Below are 18717 nucleotides of genomic sequence, written 5' to 3'. Positions count from 1 at the left end.
GGGGCGTAATGTGCTTCTAATCAATAAATATATTTTTCATTTTATAAAAAGAGTGTGAAAATGGGGATAAAGCAAAGTTGTTAAAATGAAAACATCTGTCCCAACTCTCCCACTTAAACGGGAAACAATGTAGAGAGATGGTCTTTAAATCACTCATTAAGATCTGCAAAATGCTGAGCAGTATGCAAATTATTATGGCAAACACAACGTTTTGACTGCACATGTTGTTTTCCCATTGTTGCCACATTACATTTGTGTAGCTGTATAGTACAAGTGATGACTACTTGCTGTCTTTTGTATAGCATATTCTGATGTAGATGGTCCTGTATTGTTTTTGTTTCTAAATTCAACATCACTGCCATCTAGTGGTGGACCTATGTGTTTGCAAACAATTTCCACAGACATCCTTAGCCTTTTATATATAATGATGGATGGTGCAATGCATGAAGTAACTCTTAACTTTTCTTTCTGACTTGTTTGCTTTCCGTGACAATCGACTTAATGTCTCTTTATTTCTTTATTAAAGGATAGTTTAGTTTACCTTCTGAATCGTGAGCAGTACACTGTGGGTCAGAGGACACCGTCGAGCAAGCCCAGCATTAGCCTTTCTGCTCCTGACATCCTGCCCCTTCATTGCACCATCAAGAAGTTCAAACCGTCCAGCAGAACTCGGCAATTTACTGAGGACAAATTGGTTCTGGAGCCCATCCCCGGGGCCCACATTTCAGTTAATTTCGGTGAGGTTGTAAAAACGACTTTTCTTCAACATGGAGACCTTCTGTCTTTGGGCCTCTACTACCTTCTCCTTTATAAGGACCCCATGAGAGCTCAACCCCTCCCTGCTCCCACGTTGGCCAGGTTGAAATCCTTGAGCAGGACTGCCCACCCTGAGCCCGACACAACTTGCAAGATGTGTGGCAGTGTGCTGAAAGAAAAGGAGACAGTTACCAAAAAGCGCAGCCTGCCCGCCTCTTTTGGTAGCACCTGCAGAAGATCACCCAGTAGGAAAGTGCAACTGGTCTATGATCGAGCCTTTGAGGATGCACTGGTAGAGAGAATCCTCACGCTCATTGAACCAGGAGGGGATGACTACAAGTTAACCCCAGCATTCCTCCTCTGCCTTTGCATTCAACATTCTGCTGCCAATTTCCAGCCTGGCGAGTTTGGTCAACTTCTCCTGAAGTCTGCTAAAAGGATACAAAGGACTGTATGGGTAAGTGAATACATGAAAACTGGGGGTGGGGTGATATTGATATTGATATTTTATTTATATTGCGCTCGTACACAAGTGTTTCAGAGCGCGACAGGGCAAGGGAGGGGAACAAGGGAGAACAAAAACAACGATTTTACTAGGCCCAGTGACATTGAGAACGTGCAAGTGCATGGGAGAGGGAAAGGGGAAAAGTGCATGGAAGGAGGGAGAAGTGAAAAGTGTGGAGCAAGGGAAAATAGATAAATAATGGGGTGGGCTGTATATGACATAAGGCTTAACAAGCTTCTCTGGGTAAGGTGTGAGACTGTGGTGTTGATTTGGTTAAAGCTTCAATGAAAGTTGTGAGAAAGGCATGAAGCCTATGTACTCGTTGCTTTATAGCAGAAACAGTTAGACAAGGAAGTACTGGTTAGGCCCCACTATATAGTTCCAGCCAGAAATCACATTGGTAAATGTCTGGCCTATGGGCATTCATTATGAAACGATGCTCTTTGCAGACATTGCTTAGCATAAAATGGCATAATCTGCTTTGCCTTTCTAAAATCACATGCCAATGCCCTTTGCATTCTTTCCTCTCTGCATTCCCTGTGCATTCCCGGCTATTCTTAAATCAGAATTGGGAACTGGGTGATCTTATCATCCTCTTATGTCATTTGGTAAAGCGCCACTCTCTGAGGGGGGCATCGGCATTCTTGACCAAACATTGCAACCGAGATCAATTCAGAATATAAAACCAATACTGAAGGGAAGGCCAAACGCAAGATCATGGCCTTGAAGCGGGACCAGATTGGTCTGAGGTGTGAATTTGGATTCATGCGGATCTGTCGCAGATTCCCAGCATTTTCCCTAAACTTCCCCTTCTCGACTTAACCCTTCATGGGGGAATACTCTCTGTTTTTCCCATCTACTTCCTTATGCCTATCCCTGTTCTGTTTTTTTTGCTTGCAAACAAACTGCAAATTAATGAACATTTGTTCTGATAATACAATTTCTTATATCATTATTAAATGTACAGCATGAGGGACATTTAAAGTCTGATAAGAGTGAATGGCATGCCTTTGCACTCCATTCAAGAACACATTTTAAAAAGCTGTTGGGTATACTAGGTAGAAGGGGCATTAGTGCTGACCATTTGTATATGGTCTACTTTGATGCTGATACCGCAGCATGGGTTTTCAGGATTTTTTTAAATTCTTGTTTCTGTTCTCCAACCCTCTGGTACCATATCAAATTATCTAAAGACAATAGATTCTTTAAATAGAATGTTATATTACTTATTCTGAGGCCATTTGCAGTACATTTTTAGGAAATTGAAAGCTAATTCTATGGATGGCTGAAGAATAGATATTATGTTTGTAACATTTCCTAAAAGTGGCCTACACGTGTTTCGCTCATAGAGCTTCATCAGGGTCTGACGTCGGTTAGTGAAAGATTAATCCATTCCAAATTGTTGCTGTTCTAGTCACATCTACAGTGTTTAATAGTGTTCCGTGTGTGGAGATGTGCAATGCATGGGTGTCTTCTGAGAGCCGGGTCTTGAGTTCTAACGGGATTCAGTGGTCCTCTTAGAGCACGGTCTCTGTACGTGTTCCAATGCTTTTAAGTCTGGTTGGGGGATCATGGGTGGTGCAGTTCGTACTGCATCCTGCATGTATTGCGCAGTTAAAAAAATTCTCCGGAATGAATACTAAATGGGTTTCAGAAAAACGTAGTATTCGTGAACGCTGTCTGCGTGTACTGCACCTTCATTTCTTAGTTTCTTTCTCTTCTTATTCTCTCATGGTTAAAAGTGGCTAAACCAATGTAATGGTGGGCAGCCTTACTTGGACCTTAATGGCATCAGGGGGTGCCGTGCAGGCTCGGACTGGCCTATAGAGCAGTAGGGCAATGCCCGAACCAAAAATGCAAAATTCTAGTGTGGGCCATTTTTTGGGGTCAAAGAAGGACACTTTTTGGGCCAATATGGGCAAGTTTGATGAGCTACTTCATTATGTGGCTAGTAGGTTTGACCAGTGTTGCGGAATAAATATCTTTCAAATGCTGAATTTGTTTCACATTTCATCCAACCCCTACCCCTCCAACACTCCCCTCCCGTCCCCCGCCCCCTTGGGTACTACTCAGTCTGTCACAAAAGGGATGAATTGCCATTTGCAACTGTTGGCCACTTCATTGGTGCCCGAGACAGTTTCGGGCTTCTGGAAAGGTAGCCAGTTTCCCTGTGCTTCACGATTACTTTTAATCCAAAAAAGCAGCTGAATAAAAAGGATCGAATTACTTTGGTGTTGTTCATACATTACACAAAATATCATTATAAAATGCCTGCATTTCATTGGTTTCTTTGTTTGAATCACTTGTGGATGTACATAGAGTTTAACGGTGATTTGAACAGAGGCTGCTTAAAGCCATGGGTCTAGCTGTTACCCATACCAGGTTGGGCCAGGCTTTCCCTCTAGTAAGGCCACCTTGAACTACTACTATTTGCTCATGAAGGCCGCCTTGCACCCCTCTCCCTTCCTCTGCACCCTCCCAGAGAGCCCGATTACCCTTGCTTTGGTCCCTGCTAGGCAGCTCCTCTTCTCTTTCCCTACTTCGCTGTCTTTCTCGCTACTGGTTGCTTTGCCTGTTTCTTCACCTTGCTCCCCCGTTTACATTTATCTCCTGTCCCCCCTCTCACTCCCTCGTCTTCTAACTTTGTCTGTATATTCGTTGTAAACCCACTTTGTTCTTCTGGCATGTTCCTCCTTCATATAAAATACCTGTGCATTGCTGGTTCTTTGCATGCCACCGTTTTCCCGTGCCCATCTCTCTCTCTCTCTCTCTCTCTCTCTCTCCCTCTCTCTCTCTCTCTCTCTCTCTCTCTCTGTCTCTCTCTCTCCCTCCATCGCTCCCCTCTCTCTCTCTCTCTCTTTTTCTCTCTCACTCTCTCTCTCACTCTCCTTGTCACACCCTTCTGCCTACCCCTCTCTTACCTCACCATCCCGCCTCTCTTCCTCCCGCAGTATCTCTGGCTTTACATCACTCCGTGCTTCCTCCCTCACTCTTTTGTTTCTCTCGGTATCTCTCATATGTGCTACCCCCCTCTCTCTCTACCCGTCTGCCCCCTCCTGTGGCTCTCTCGTTCTTTCTTCATCTGTTCCTCTCGTGTTCATTTTTGGATTGAGATTGCCTCTAACCCTGTGTGTGGGTTCCCTCCCCCGCGTGCCATCTCTGGGCTCCTTCCTACATGTCTATGACCCACTTCTTGATAACATTTCTTTGTCCCCATTGGCTCCTTCTTCTTTATCCCGCCTAGGACAAATTACCATCTGTTTCTGCTCGTGTCCTTCCCTCTCTCGATGTGTCTCCCCCCTCTTTCTTTCCCCCTCTCTCTCTCTTTTGTCTCTCTCTCTCAGCCTCTATATGTCTCGTTCTCTCGCTCTCTCTCTCTCTCTCTATCTCTCTCTCTCTCCTTGCTTCTCTTTTTCTCTTACACTCTCTTCACTATCTTCAGTGCCTCTGTCTTACTCTCTCTCTACCTGTCTCTCTCCCTTTCTCTCTTTCCATGTCTCTCTCTCTTGCTCCCTCTCTTTCTCTCTCACTCTCTTTTTCTTTCTCTGTCTCTCTTTTTCTCTCTCTGTATGTTTTGCCTCGTGCAGTTTTCTTGCGCACATATTCATTTTGCTTTCTTTTGTTCACAGGAGAAGACGAAAGAGTTGGCTGATAAGCAGTCTCAGCAGTAAGTTTATCTCGTGGCCAGAAATGGCCGATCCCAGAACGCGAGCCCTTACCCTGCCGTCAAGTACTAAAATAAGTAGCGGCTAATTTGCCCCGAATCACATTTTGACCATCTCTTATGCTTTGCAGTAATGCTTTTGTAGACTTTTTTTTCTTTGTGACCTCTCCTCTGCCCACTGTTTCTTAAGTCTTGTCTCCCCTCCCTTTTCTTGGCAGCGCAGATTGCATATTTTGTAAAACCCTTTTGTCCCAGTGGGGGCATTTTGCGGAGGCCTCCCCACTCCCCCACTGCCCACAGCCTACCATTCCTCCCGCAAGTTATAGGGCCAGCCAGTGCAAAGAATGCCTGCAGTAGGCAGCATTTATTTCAGGAGCCACTCTTGCGTGAAACTCAAGTGCAGCTCGCCACCCTCTCAGGCTTCAAATAAGGTTGTGGCCACAAAAGCACACCTATAATTATGTCCTCTAACTGCAGGTCTGCATGTCCGACCGCACCACTAGCTTGTGTGAGCTGTGCTTCTGTGGCAATGTGGTTTAATGCAGATTGCAAGAGCAGGCCTAAACAACGAGAAATCATTCTTGCTGCCGTCTGTAGTTGAACCTTGATGTGTGTTCCTTGTTTCATATTTGGGTTCTTGCTGCCATCTGTAATTGTATCCTGATGTGTGTTCCTTGTTTCATATTTGGGTTCTTGCTGCCATCTGTAATTGTATCCTGATGTGTTTGCTGTTTCATGTTTGTGTTCTTGATGAATCTCTAATGTTACCTTGATGTGTTTGTTGTTTCATGTTTGTGTTTTTGCTGCCATCTGTAATTGTACCTTGATGTGTGCTTTGTTTCATGTTTGTGTTCTTGCTGCCATTCTGTAATTGTACCTTGATGTGTTTGTTGTTTCATATTTGTGTTCTTGCTGCCATCTGTAATTGTACCTTGATGTGTGCTTTGTTTCATGTTTGTGTTCTTGCTGCATCTATCTGCAATTGTTCCCTGATGTAGTTGTGGTTTCATGTTTGTGTTCTTGCTGGATCTGTAATTGTACCTTGATTTGTGCTGTTGCGCTTTTATTACTGGTTTGTGTTCTTGCTGCCTTCTGTAATTGTGCCTGGATGTGTTCTTGGATTCCTATTTGTATTCTTGCTGCCATCTGTAATTGTACCTTGATTTGTTTTTGTTTCATGTTTGTTTTCCTGCTGCCACCTGAAGTTGTAACTGTATCTGTTCTTTGTTTCATATCTGTTTCTGCTGCCTCGTCCGCTTTGGCAGTCAAGACCCGGCCTCTTTGTCCCACTTCACCATCACAGACCTGATCCCAGATCTTCAGCATATCCTCTTCTGGATGTCCAATGCCATCGAGCTTCTGTACTTCATCCAACAGCGGTCGCCTGTCTATATCCAGAGCCTGGAGGAAGAGGTGCTGGACGTCAAAGGTAGGTGTGAGAGCCAGCACTGTGCTTTTATTACTGCTGGGTGTAGAAAGTACCTTGCACTTCATTGCGTTGAAGTTGACAGATATCCAAGTCCATTCTCAAGGCTCCCACTGTTCAGAGTGATGGGATCAAGGCGAGGCTGACGACCAGCCACAAGGCAGAGATTCAACCTCCTATGCCAGTAAAGATGTCGCTGGTAGAGGAGATCGACACATTTTGACATACCAAATCATGTTTAGGTTATTGAAGTTTTGTTTAGTGCACATTTGCTAGAATCGAGCTAATCAATACACAGTGCAGGTTTAACTAGTTGTGGAATTAACAGTTTTTCTCAGATTGCACTAGTTGACAACTGCAGGTGGCCCTGTAGGCTGGCCCCCACCAGCGGAAATATCCAAACTCTGGCTCAATCCCTTGCAACCTTAAGACCAATATTAGATTGTCCGGAAGCTCAGGGAAATCTTCGGCTGGGATGGTAGAAAAGGATTCTTTGATTTAGGACAGGGGAGCTAGGCTAGTGCCATGAAGGACCAATGCACTGGTCTAAAGGGGGTCTAAACGGGAATCTCTTCATCATGTCAGGATTGCGGGGCTGGGGTCTCTCGCAGGGGTGTTGCTAAGTCTGGAAAAGATCCAGGGCTGTGCTAATGTACAGGCTGTCAGGACTCGGGGCTAGCTAGCCTTTTGGTTGGTAAGGAATGGCCCCATGGCCTCATCGGGACAGCGGAAAGTTGTTGAGACATTACTGGAGTGTTGAAAAGTAATTGACCATGAACAGCCTCTAAACTTAACTAAAAGTTTACCACATATACCAGAATTCATTTTAGCAATGTACTATTATTGTTTGTTCCTTTTTCCTCTTTTTATTTGTCTTTTCCTTTCTAATGATCATGTATATACGCCAAGTCAGGGTCTAAGGAACTATTCACCATCTTCAGGGAACAGGAAAAACCATCTGCTCCCCCCCCATCAGTCATCAAAGACGACAAGTGGTGTAATAGCATTCAATCTGCCATTCTAGAGAAGCTTAACACCCTCCAAACCAAAATCCGCGGCACCAAAAAGCCCTCTCCAACATTATAGCTAACATGCGCGCTGAGCCACCCTTCAAGACCACCTCTTCCCCTCTATTTGAGTTCAAAGACATCACTGAGCTAGAGGTCATCACCCTGCTCAACTCCATCAAACCCTCCAACTGCAAGGGTGATACCTGACCAGCTAGCCTCATCAAAGACTCCGCACCCACCTTAGCCCACTTCCTTACAGCATTTATTAACTCCTCCTTCCAGTCAAGCCATGTCCTGTCTGGACTTAAGGAAGCTTGGGTATGCCCACTCCTCAAAAAACCCTCGCTCGACCCAACAGTCCTTGGGAATTACAGGCCCATCACCACTGTACCATTCCTGCTCAAAGTTTTAGGCAAAGCAGCATACCTGCAAGTCCAAAAGTTCCTGGAAGATAACCGTCTCCTCGGCCTGCGGCAATCTGGATTCCACCCACGACACAGCACTAAAGCCCTCCTAGACTTAAAGAACCAAATGGATGAGGCAAACCTGCTCTCCTATTGCTCCTGGATCTATCCGCGGCTTTTGATCTGGTTGACCATAACACCCTGTGCCACCATCTAGCCACCCAAGCCAACTTCTCCCCCAAAGCCTGTCAATGGATCACCTCCTTTCTCCAAGAAAGGGCCATGAAAGTCTTTTCTGAATCTGCCTCCGCCACCCCCAGCCTCCTCACCTCCGGTGTTCCTCAGGGATCCTGTATCATGCCTACGCTTTACAACCTCTTCACAAGGCCCCTGTTCAGCATCCTTGATTCCCTTGGCTTATCATATACCAACTATGCGGATGACACACAGGTACTTATCCCACTCACGGGCGATTACATTGCAGACACCAACACCCTGACCACTATCTACTCTACCATCCAATCTTGGATGGCAGAGAATTGGCTCTGCCTCAATAGTGGAAAAACTGAACTCCTCCTCATAGGGTCATCTTTCACACTGGGCAACCTCGGAGATCAGTACGCCTCCTTCACCATTGATAACATTCCTATCAAGGTCTCCAACCATGTGAAGACACTCAGAGTCTACCTGGACTCCGACCTGTCCATGGACAGACAGGTCAATGCTATCGCCGCCTCCTCAGCCTACTACTCCAAAATCCTCAACGCCGCCAAGCCCTTCTTGGCCCGCCATAACTGCCTCACCATTGCCAGGGCAATTATCGGGTCAATGCTAGAATACTGCAATGCCCTTCTTGTTGGGACCTCCAACAAAAACCTGGCCAAAATGCAGCTAGTTCAAAACAATGCAATGAGGGCAGCCACAGGCACCGCAAGAAGAGACCATATCTCCGAAATCAGAAGGCAAGCACACTGGCTCCCTGTCAAAGAGAGAATTGTCTTCAAAACTCTTGCCCTCACCCACAAATGCCTTCATGAACTTGCCCCTCCCAACCTGACAAACAGAATTACCATGCACACTGCCACTAGACCCTTAAGATCATGCTATGCCAACACGATTGTCACGCCCACAACGTGAAAGGTACGCGCTGGTGGCTCTAGCTTCGCCACCCAAGCAGCCACGCACTGGAATGCACTGCCCCCTCACTTAAGACTTATTGAGTCACACCTAGCCTCTCGCAAGGCCATCAACACCAGACTCTTTGTGTGACTTGCCGCTTCCCTCACTATGAATCTGTATCAGCCATTTCCTGCATATGTGCTTGTTACTGTGTAACTATGAGACCACTGGGCACCTGCCTGGAATTCTTACGTCTGTTCATCTTCTGTAACAGCACCTCGATACCTTATGGGCTGCAAGTGCGCTTGACAAATGCAAATAAATAAATAAATACATAAATAAATACAACTTTTTATGTCGATTTATAAAATGACACAAGTCGATATAATGTACCCTCAAGTTTTATATTTCATTAATTTTTGAATTTTTGAATGTAAAAATATCCTTTCTTTTTCATTGATATAATTTGATATCTATATTGTGGATATGTTTGTGCATTTCTGAAGGATTTTTTTTATTTTATTTTACTAATTGACTCTACATGTATAAATTACTTTTATGTTGAAATGGATTGAAAGGTTGATTTATCAGCTAAACAATAATAAAAAAATAATAAAAATAAACTGGAGTGCTTTAGGGTGCAAAAGGGAGAAGCAGGCGGAGCATCACCTGTGGAGCGCATTAGCTGGATGTTGCTAACTTCTAAGTGACCGCCCTTGGAAAATGCCCCATAGACATGGAACTTGGTGGCTGCGGGAGTTTGTAAATTCTTTAACGTTGGTGATTAATCTCGATTTGTAAAATTACATGCTGCATAGCCTAGCCACGCGTGCCACATTGGGGGGTTCATCCCACGATATGTGTATCCAGGCGAGTTGGGTGAAGGTCTGAACGTTTATGTTGGTATTTTTTCGCGCATAAATAATTGATCGTGTTCCTTTTTACTGTCAGTCTGGAGAGATATGTAACATTGAAACCTGTGGCTATTTCAGTGTACGGAAGAGAAGGAGGTGGCGTAGGAGATTACTGGCCCCATGACAGCCGCGGCGAACAGTGCCAGCTAAGCCTTAATTCCGGTAGACCTTTGCTCTTACTGGCCTTGGTTGGTTTTTGGCAGCGAGATGATGACCAGGGTGTGGCTTCCGGGGTGGAAGTCTATCTGATAATGGGGTTTGGTTTTCTGGATAAAAAGGTATATTTCTTTCATGGAGTTTTTGATTAAGAAATCATGTTCTTGGAGGATATGTTGTGCCATACTGCTGCGTCCAGAATACTGTGTTGGGATATCATACATGCATTTTGGCATGACGAGTGGGCTGCTCAGACGTCTACCAGAATGCACTAGAAGTAAACCGTGTGCAGTCCAGAGACGTCGCTAAGAGGGAACGGGGGGGCTGCGAGGGGCTATTGTCCTGGGTCTTATGGTTGTAGCCCCAGATAGAAGCTATGGGGATACAACCAAAAGGATAGCTAGCCCTGCGTCCCGACAGTCCCAACACTAGCGTAGCCCTGAATCTTTTCTAGACCTAGCAACACTCCTGCTGCTGTCAGTTCATTGCTGGTTTCTGTTGCACTGACAGACTGCCTCCTAACTTCTTCCAACTGCTGCAATACACGGCCGAAACAAGTGCGTGCTTCAGGCAGCTGTAGTGAACCAGGCGCGCATTGGTGCACCAAAACGTCCCGTTAGTGCCCGAGAGAACCCCCGAGAAGCCTGAAGCCCACGAAAACCCCCTTCTGCAGGTGGGATGGCAGCTTCTAGATTCTCTGCAAGACCGAGTGCCATGTATTTTGCTCTTACTTTCTTTTCTAACTCAGCGCAGCATGCGTTAACATATACTCACATTAAACAGCAAAGCAGAAAAATAAATTCAAACAAAAGTAGCTATTTATTCGAAATAGCTACAAAGTTAAGAACGAAAATCTATCCTGCCCGGGAAATCAAATTAAACATTGACTCATATATCTTCATTGCTAAGGGGGGGCCTGCCTTTGCATATCGTCATTGCTAAGGGGGCCCTGCATTTGCATTTCTTTATTGCTAAGGGGGCCCTGCCTTTGCATATCTTCATTGCTAAGGGGGGCCTGCCTTTGCATATCTTCACTGCTAAGGGGGGCCTGCCTTTGCATATCTTCACTGCTAAGGGGGCCCTGCCTTTGCATTTCTTTATTGCTAAGGGGGCCCTGCCTTTGCATATCTTCATTGCTAAGGGGGGCCTGCCTTTGCATATCTTCACTGCTAAGGGGGTCCTGCCTTTGCATATCTTCACTGCTAAGGGGGCCCTGCCTTTGCATTTCTTTATTGCTAAGGGGGCCCTGCCTTTGCATATCTTCATTGCTAAGGGGGGCCTGCCTTTGCATATCTTCACTGCTAAGGGGAGCCCTGCCTTTGCATATCTTCATTGCTAAGGGGGCCCTGCCTTTGCATATCTTCATTGCTAAGGGGGGCCTGCCTTTGCATATCTTCATTGCTATGGAGGGTCCTGCCTTTGCATTTCTTTATTGCTATGGAGGGTCCTGCCATTGCATATCTTTATTGCTAAGGGGGGCCTGCCTTTGCATATCTTCATTGCTAAGGGGGGCCTGCCTTTGCATATCTTCACTGCTAAGGGGGGCCCTGCCTTTGCATATCTTCATTGCTAAGGGGGCCCTGCCTTTGCATATCTTCATTGCTAAGGGGGGCCTGCCTTTGCATATCTTCATTGCTATGGAGGGTCCTGCCTTTGCATTTCTTTATTGCTATGGAGGGTCCTGCCATTGCATATCTTCATTGCTAAGGGGGGGCCTGCCTTTGCATATCTTCATTGCTAAGGGGGGCCTGCCTTTGCATATCTTCATTGCTAAGGGGGGCCTGCCTTTGCATATCTTCATTGCTAAGGGGGGGCCTGCCTTTGCATATCTTCATTGCTAAGGGAGGTCTGCCTTTGCAACACCAGTGGAGCACAAAGAGAAAACTCTCATTGGAGGGAGACAGCGCAGTGGGGTCAGTTGGGAGCAACAGTACCACCCAGCCCACCCCCAGCCCTCCCTCAGGGAGAGGGCCGTATCGCTCGGAGTCCTAGTTCCAAGGGCCTCATCACAGTCTCATCGGAGGACTGAGTCCTCCTCTTCTGTGAGGCGGGGCTGTCTAAACGTGGTTGTTGTCTATTTTCAACATGTTGAACTGTCCCAAAGTGTTCAAAAACAGCCGCAAGGGAGCATGCTATCACCAGGGCACGAACCGTAAAAAACAAGCAGTTGCAATGCCACCAGTTTTGGCTTTTGTCTAGGCATGGGAAAGACATTTGCCAGGCACAGCCGTAGAGGTATTAACTGGACATCGATGGTAGCAGCTGCAAAATGGTGCGAGTACCTGGGCATCTAATAGCAGAGCCTGGCAAATGCCTATTACTTATTCACAAGCTAAAACTGTTGGCTTTGTCAATGCTTGTTTTCACAGGACGTCAGTAAAGGACACGCACAGTGCTTCTAGATCGAGTGGCTGAAAGCAGAGCTGGCATTAGTATAAGACCAATAGCGCGTTTACAGCTCGGCTTGATAGTTTACAGCTCGGCTTGATAGAACTAGCTCAAAGAGATCCCAGGAGGATGTGTTTCGGGAAGGACGGGAAGTGGGTGCAAATGGCCATACGGATTAGCATGGCAATGAACAGTCAATGGCTGGGTGCTTTGCCTTCATCCTTATATATGACCTTTCTCCATAGCTGTATGCCAATGCAATAGTTATGGCTCATAGGTGGTGCCACCTAATATCCCAAACTATAAAAGTGGGGGACTCATTAGCATACGTAATGTGACAAGTGACATCAGAGGAAGGGAACAGATGTTAAAGGGAACTATGCAACTTTCACGCAGTGGAGTGCACTCCCATCACCTGCTTGGATGCCGGGAGCCTGTGGAGCATTAGTGTCGGGAGAGCGCCCCTGACACTAATGTATTCAACTCAGCTGGCCAGCGCATCATTCGCCCTACAGCTCAGCCCCTGAAAATGCACAGGTCACCTTTAAGAATAGGGTGACCTGCGCATTTCCAAAAATGGGGCATCTAAAACCAGCGCATCCTCTGCTCTATTTTTAGTTACCCAGTTGTTTTTTGGAGGAGCTGGCGCAAAACCTACATTTTAAAAAAAATAAAAAATAGCCACAATATGAGGGGACAAGGAGAGAGAGAGGGAGCAATTGGCCAGATGATTGGCGATGGGCAGGAAAGCAGAGTGAGAGCAGTGGACCAAAGGAGGAAGTGATGGGCAAGAGAGCAGAGAGGGCGCGGTAGGACAGAGGTGGGGAGGTGTACCAGAAGACAGAGGGAGCAGTGTGCTAGAGGGAGATTGCTCCGACTGAAAGCAGAGGTAGCAGTTGGCCGGAAAGAGGCAGCAAACTGCAGATTGGGAGCAAGGATGGGGGAAGAGGGTGATAGAAAGGGGAGAAAGGTGCAGCAGGAGCGAGAAAGAATGAAGGGCTGTAGACCGCAGGAGTGACTGGGGAATGCAAGTTGTGATTTTAGAGACATGGTTGGGAGTGTGGCGAGTTGTGACTTGGCCGTGTTATAGATTACGTGAGTATGCACATGACTGTCAGAGTGAGAGGTTTGGGGGTCTTAGTTTAATGGAGAATTGGTGAGTGTGAGGGATGTTGGTGAGTGGGGTATGTAGGTGCTTGCCGGATTGTAGAACACAGAGGGAGAATATGTTCACCATTAGAACTGATAATGAGCAATAATGAAAATAATATAAAATAGGCAGGCACCTTTAACCAAAAAGTGGAGCAAAACAAACTCTGTTCTGTCAAGCCAGGGACCTCTATTACATTGATACAAAAGGAGAAAATAATGACAACCTGGCTCTCTTGTAGCCTCATACACTGACTGCTTCTTGCAACCTGTCAATCTTACACCCTCCAGTCAATAAAAAAATATGCCACATGCATTCCATAATACATGCAATTTCATGCCACAAAATGTGCTTTTATATGCTGCAAGATTTCTGATGCTACAATATCTTGGAGGGCCTGATTAATTGAAGAGTGCACCCAAGGGGATGACATCTGCCCCCATGAAAAAGGTGGGCGGACACTGTCCCCTCACATGTTCACTCTATTTGAGCCCGGTCTAGCACTGTACAAAACACCAAAGCAAACAAAACATGTGTTCCATGTTGTACATCTAAACCATGAGGGCAGGAACACACAACGCGCACTGGTGCCGGGAAGCTTTGCTCCAGCGCCTGGACATTTTGCACTGACAGATGAGAGCAAAGGTGACATTTGCACTCGATGACCAACGAAAAGAGCACATTCACACTACATAACAAGCACACGAATTGACATTTTGCACTGTTATGTTCAGTGCAGCGGTGGGTGCAAAACGGCCCACCATCGGTGCAATTTCTGTGGTGCGACCTCTTGTTTGGCACACTGCTCCAGGACTGCCGTATTGTTTTCATGTTCAATCGGGTGCCATTAACAAAGTCATTGGGGCCTGTGAGAGGTGCAGGAATGTTCTGTTCCCCTGGAGCATCCTTGATCCCCCAACTGCGCGAGAACAGGAGACTCGCGGAGCCCTGGGTTCTCTCCGGGCCACTTCCCCTCCAGCTATCTAGGCTCCCAAAGTGCTATGATAGCAGGAGTGAGAGAAAGACGAGGCATTCTTTCCCACTGCATTGCATTAGGGGTGGGAGGGATTTCTCACAAGCTAAAAATATTCCGCCACATCGTAAATTCAAGGCTTCAGGCAGCGGAGGGACTGATGTCAAATGCAGATGTCTGTTATTCACAGGCGCGTCTATATGAGATGAGCGGAAACTGGGGGCCCGTGGCATTTGGGACGCTTCGCTCCTCGTCCCTGTCTGCCTAAAGTGGCACTCGGTTGACCTGCGAAATGCCAGCTCTGTGTCGGCATTCTGGCACTTCCTCTGAAGTGCTCCTTTTTCTGTTTGAGAGTGTGAATTCCGTGCATTTGAGAAGCACACTATTGCAACTGTAAGGCAGAATTCCTCACATCCTAGTGATTAAAACAACAGAGCCTGTCTTCACTTTTTCAAGATATTATTTTTGGTCTCTGCAAATCTAGTGACGATTTAGCTCTGTCTTATGGCCAAAACATTGCTAGAGAGTGGAGGCAGAAGAACAAGGGTTCTGAGAAGCAGAATATTTGGTTGGCATGGCAACTGGCCGTAATATTAGCAGAAATTAGCTGCATCACAGATGGTTATTTCCTTATGTCCTTCCACTCACCATTCTTTCTTCTAGATCTTGAACATTGCCCTTCTCCTTTTTATTCTTCTTGTCATTTGTCATCGTCCTTTGTCATGCCACGTCTCCTTTGTCCCGGTCCTTCTCCTTCATCCTAGTCCTTTGCCTTTACCAGAATCCGTCATCGTAGTGATTCCCTATAATGTTTCTCCTTGGTCCTGTTCATTCTGCTTCATCATATTCCTTTGTCACATGCTTTCTCCTTCATGCTAGTCCTTCATTCTAGTCATTCTCCATTGTCATAGTCCTCCTTCATCACATACTTCATCAAAGACGATTTTCTTCATCATAATCCTTGGCCATTGTGACAAAATGACAACTGTTCTAACAGAGTACAGGGATGAGTAATGGCTAAAACTCCTAGTCAGTCCCACACTATCACTAAACTAGCACAGATCCGAATCATAAAGGTGAATCAGGCACAGCCTGGTCGGAATACCTCCTTCGCCTCTTTTGGTAACGTGGGCCGAGATCAAGTTGTGCACTTCAGGAGAGATGTGAGCTATCAAAGAGCATGCATCCAAACAGCAATGGTAATGTGGTACCAACATCTAAAGAATGTCCAACCAAATATCTATAAAATAGGATTGTTTAATTAAACTAAATCTGCAAAGACACCAATCAAAACACTATAACCCATGGATGTAAGAGAAGACAAAGAATATCCAGACTTTGTAATGAAAGGGTCATTCTGGGTCTGAAGACGGTGCGCATGGGCAATCATTTCGCCAGCAAAGTCCTGTTCACTGAAGATGTCTTTAAAAAGTAGTGTGTGGTCTTGCTAATCACTAGGCCACTTTAAGACAGGGTAGATGGACAGAACCACTTCAAATATCTTCAATGCTTGCTCTTGAGGCACAATCGCTTTGAGCCAGGCTTCCAGGCACTTTGCAATGGGTCAAGTTAGTGTTGAGACATTTTAAGTCGATCGGTTCCAATGAATCACAGGAGTCGAGACGGTCCAGCGATGCAGTGTGGTCCTGAAGCAGTGATCAGCTCAAGTCAGGTAAAGAACAGGCAGGCAATGGGTTGAGTCAGTGCCTCAAAACGCTGATTCGTCTCAAAGAGGTAAAATGATGCAATGCTTTTCTTCCGTGGATATCAGCTCGAAAAGAGCTTAAACACAGGCAGGCGATAGGTTGAGGCTGCGACTTGTGCACGAGACAGGGGACCAAAAAGCGGGGAGTGTCAAAAGCAGCTCCGGCTGCTGTGACGAATCAACTTCCGGGGCACTAGTGGTCTAGGGGTGAATATCGGTTTCTAAACCATCAATCAGTCCCAAAACTCTAGTACACCAGAAGGGATCCGAAAAGATTGGAATAACAAGCAAATTATAAACTTCCTTGTCCAATTTTGGTAACGTGGACGGAATGGCAGGCTTATCTCCAAAATGTTGTGGATCGTTGGTTAGTTGCAACACAGCAAAAATAATATTATTACCCAATGATAAAAGGGACTGTCAAGTCAAGGTTGTATCAAAAAATATCTACTTTATTTATATCACAACATATAGTTCTAGCAACACTACGAAATACAGCCCACCCTGTAAAGGAATGCAGAGGACAGACAGTTTCAAAGAAGTAAAAGGAATACACTCTGGATACTTGACATGAGGGTAGTCAGTATGGTTAATATTCAAAACAGTTTAAAGTTGCTTGGCAAGGGAGCAATGGGCCTTAACATGTCTCTTGTAGCCTTCTGGGAAGGACCAGGGGGACAGAACCACAATGTACCTTATGCTGTAGGTGTTCTTGGTGCTCGACAGGGTTGAGTCAGCTTCAGGGTGCTTTGCAGGCTTCTGGGGCAGAGTTCAAGATGGGAGTCAACTGCGGGTATCAGGCGGCAAAATGGTTCACTGGAGTAAAGCTGGATGAACGCCTGTGGTCTGGCCTACTCAGGGATCGGGCCAGGAATCGTCTCAGTGCTGATCGGTGGTTCTGGAGCACTGGTCGAGACGTCACAGATGTCTTTAAGTGATTGAGGCTTGACAACGGTCAGTGTCACAGTCGGTTGCAGCTCGAGGAAGTAGACTGCCTCAAAATGTCCTTTAAGTGCGCCGTGAGACTCATGGCTGAGTGGCATGACATTTAAATAAATAAATATGGCAGACATCGGTAGATGCTCGTCAAGGCACTTCTCTGTGCTTCTTCAATGGGCTTGTGTCGTCCTTTAAGACGGATGGCCCAAAGCTGAGCAGTGTGTTGCAGGCAGCTGCCTTGTAGGTTCAGGGACCTTCTGGCACTCCCTATCCAGGAAGCTTACTGCAGAACCTAGCAGGGCCTGCTGTGTGCTGGCAGTGTACCAGTTCTGGAGTGGCTAGAGGATCCTCTGAGTTCTGGATCTCCCTCTGTTCCCTAGGAGATGTTTAGGGGAGGGATATTGCATCCCTCTTTGGAAATCCTGGCCTTCCTTCACTGGCAGATGATGTAAGGCAGACTGTACCTTCAGCCAGGGTCCAAGGATGAGCTCTTCTTCCTGATTCTGGTGAAGCCTTCAGATGATTTGCCAAAAGGGGGGTTCAGCCCTCTTTTAAAGCCAAGTGGGCCACAGTTTGTTTGTTTGTTTGTTTATTTATTTCTAATGTGCACCAGACCCGAGGGTATCAGGGCGCAGCAGTTGTGTGGAATCAGAAAAATACAATATTAAGGCTGTTAGCAAATGAAAATACACCGACACGGGCTTGTAAAGATTCCCAGAATCTTTATTACAAAACTGAACAGTATTGAACAAAGTACACAAATAGCTATTTGGCTGTCAATACATCACAGAGACCACCAGCATGGTTCAATGTGAGCAGTGAGCAGAATTTGTTAGCTGGACATCAGCGTATTTATACAGTTTGTTATAATGATGTCCAGCCTCTTACAAGTTAATTATAAACTGGGCTAGGGTCGCGCCAGGTTCGTTTCCTAATTTACATATCTTGTGCATGCGGTTTACTTTTAAAATATATTTACTAACAGACATTGTTATTCTCTAATTTAACGTTACACTCTTTTCATATTGCTTTAAAACAGATCAAACAAATGTTTCGCATGTCGTATTTGGATAGCATTATTGTTCTTGTATACTTGTAGGTTAACTTTGATAATTCAAGTAATCCCCTGATCCCGAGGTCAACAAAGGACAAGGTCTACATGACCCTAACATGTAGCTTGAAGGCAGGTTGGACATTAACCCTCCTACAGAGGTTGAAGAGGTTAAGGCAAGAACAAGAGCACACGAGACGGCCATTTTAGACTACAGGGTGACTTTATACAATAAACTAAAATGGTGGTTCTAACCTAAAATGGAGGCTCGATTCACTTGAGGTCACGACCTTGTAATACGGATTTTCCTCGCAAAGCGACTGGGCATAGGCCAACATATACAATGAGGACGAAACAATATTATATCAGTTCTAACAAACCCTCCTTTTGGCCTATGCCAAGTGCTAAACTACCTTCAATCACTTTGCGACTAACTCCACATTTCAACATCTATACATCCCGAATCATTGTCTGACATATCTATTGCCATTAGATCTGACACCAGAGTTTCTTTTAACACATACTCTTTGGAAACCTTCTCTGGTGTGTATATTTTA

At 45.7% G+C, this 18717-nt stretch overlaps 1 protein-coding gene across 1 annotated transcript in view; it reads left to right on the top strand.

Moving 5' to 3' along the window:
• The window catches only part of RADIL (Rap associating with DIL domain), a 781529-nt gene that overhangs the window by 442168 nt on the left and 320644 nt on the right, over positions 1 to 18717 (top strand). Inside the window, exons 5-7 of the mRNA XM_069645514.1 lie at positions 527 to 1213; positions 4891 to 4928; positions 6191 to 6354. Coding sequence (XP_069501615.1) covers positions 527 to 1213; positions 4891 to 4928; positions 6191 to 6354 — 889 coding nt within the window. The remainder of the gene's footprint in view (positions 1 to 526; positions 1214 to 4890; positions 4929 to 6190; positions 6355 to 18717) is intronic.

This window comes from Ambystoma mexicanum, chromosome 2p, assembly GCF_040938575.1.
Source record: "Ambystoma mexicanum isolate Mex_15411 chromosome 2p, UKY_AmexF1_1, whole genome shotgun sequence".
Taxonomy (NCBI): domain Eukaryota; kingdom Metazoa; phylum Chordata; class Amphibia; order Caudata; family Ambystomatidae; genus Ambystoma; species Ambystoma mexicanum.
Note: the sequence above shows the minus strand (reverse complement) of the source record. Positions and strands in the feature narration are given on the sequence as shown.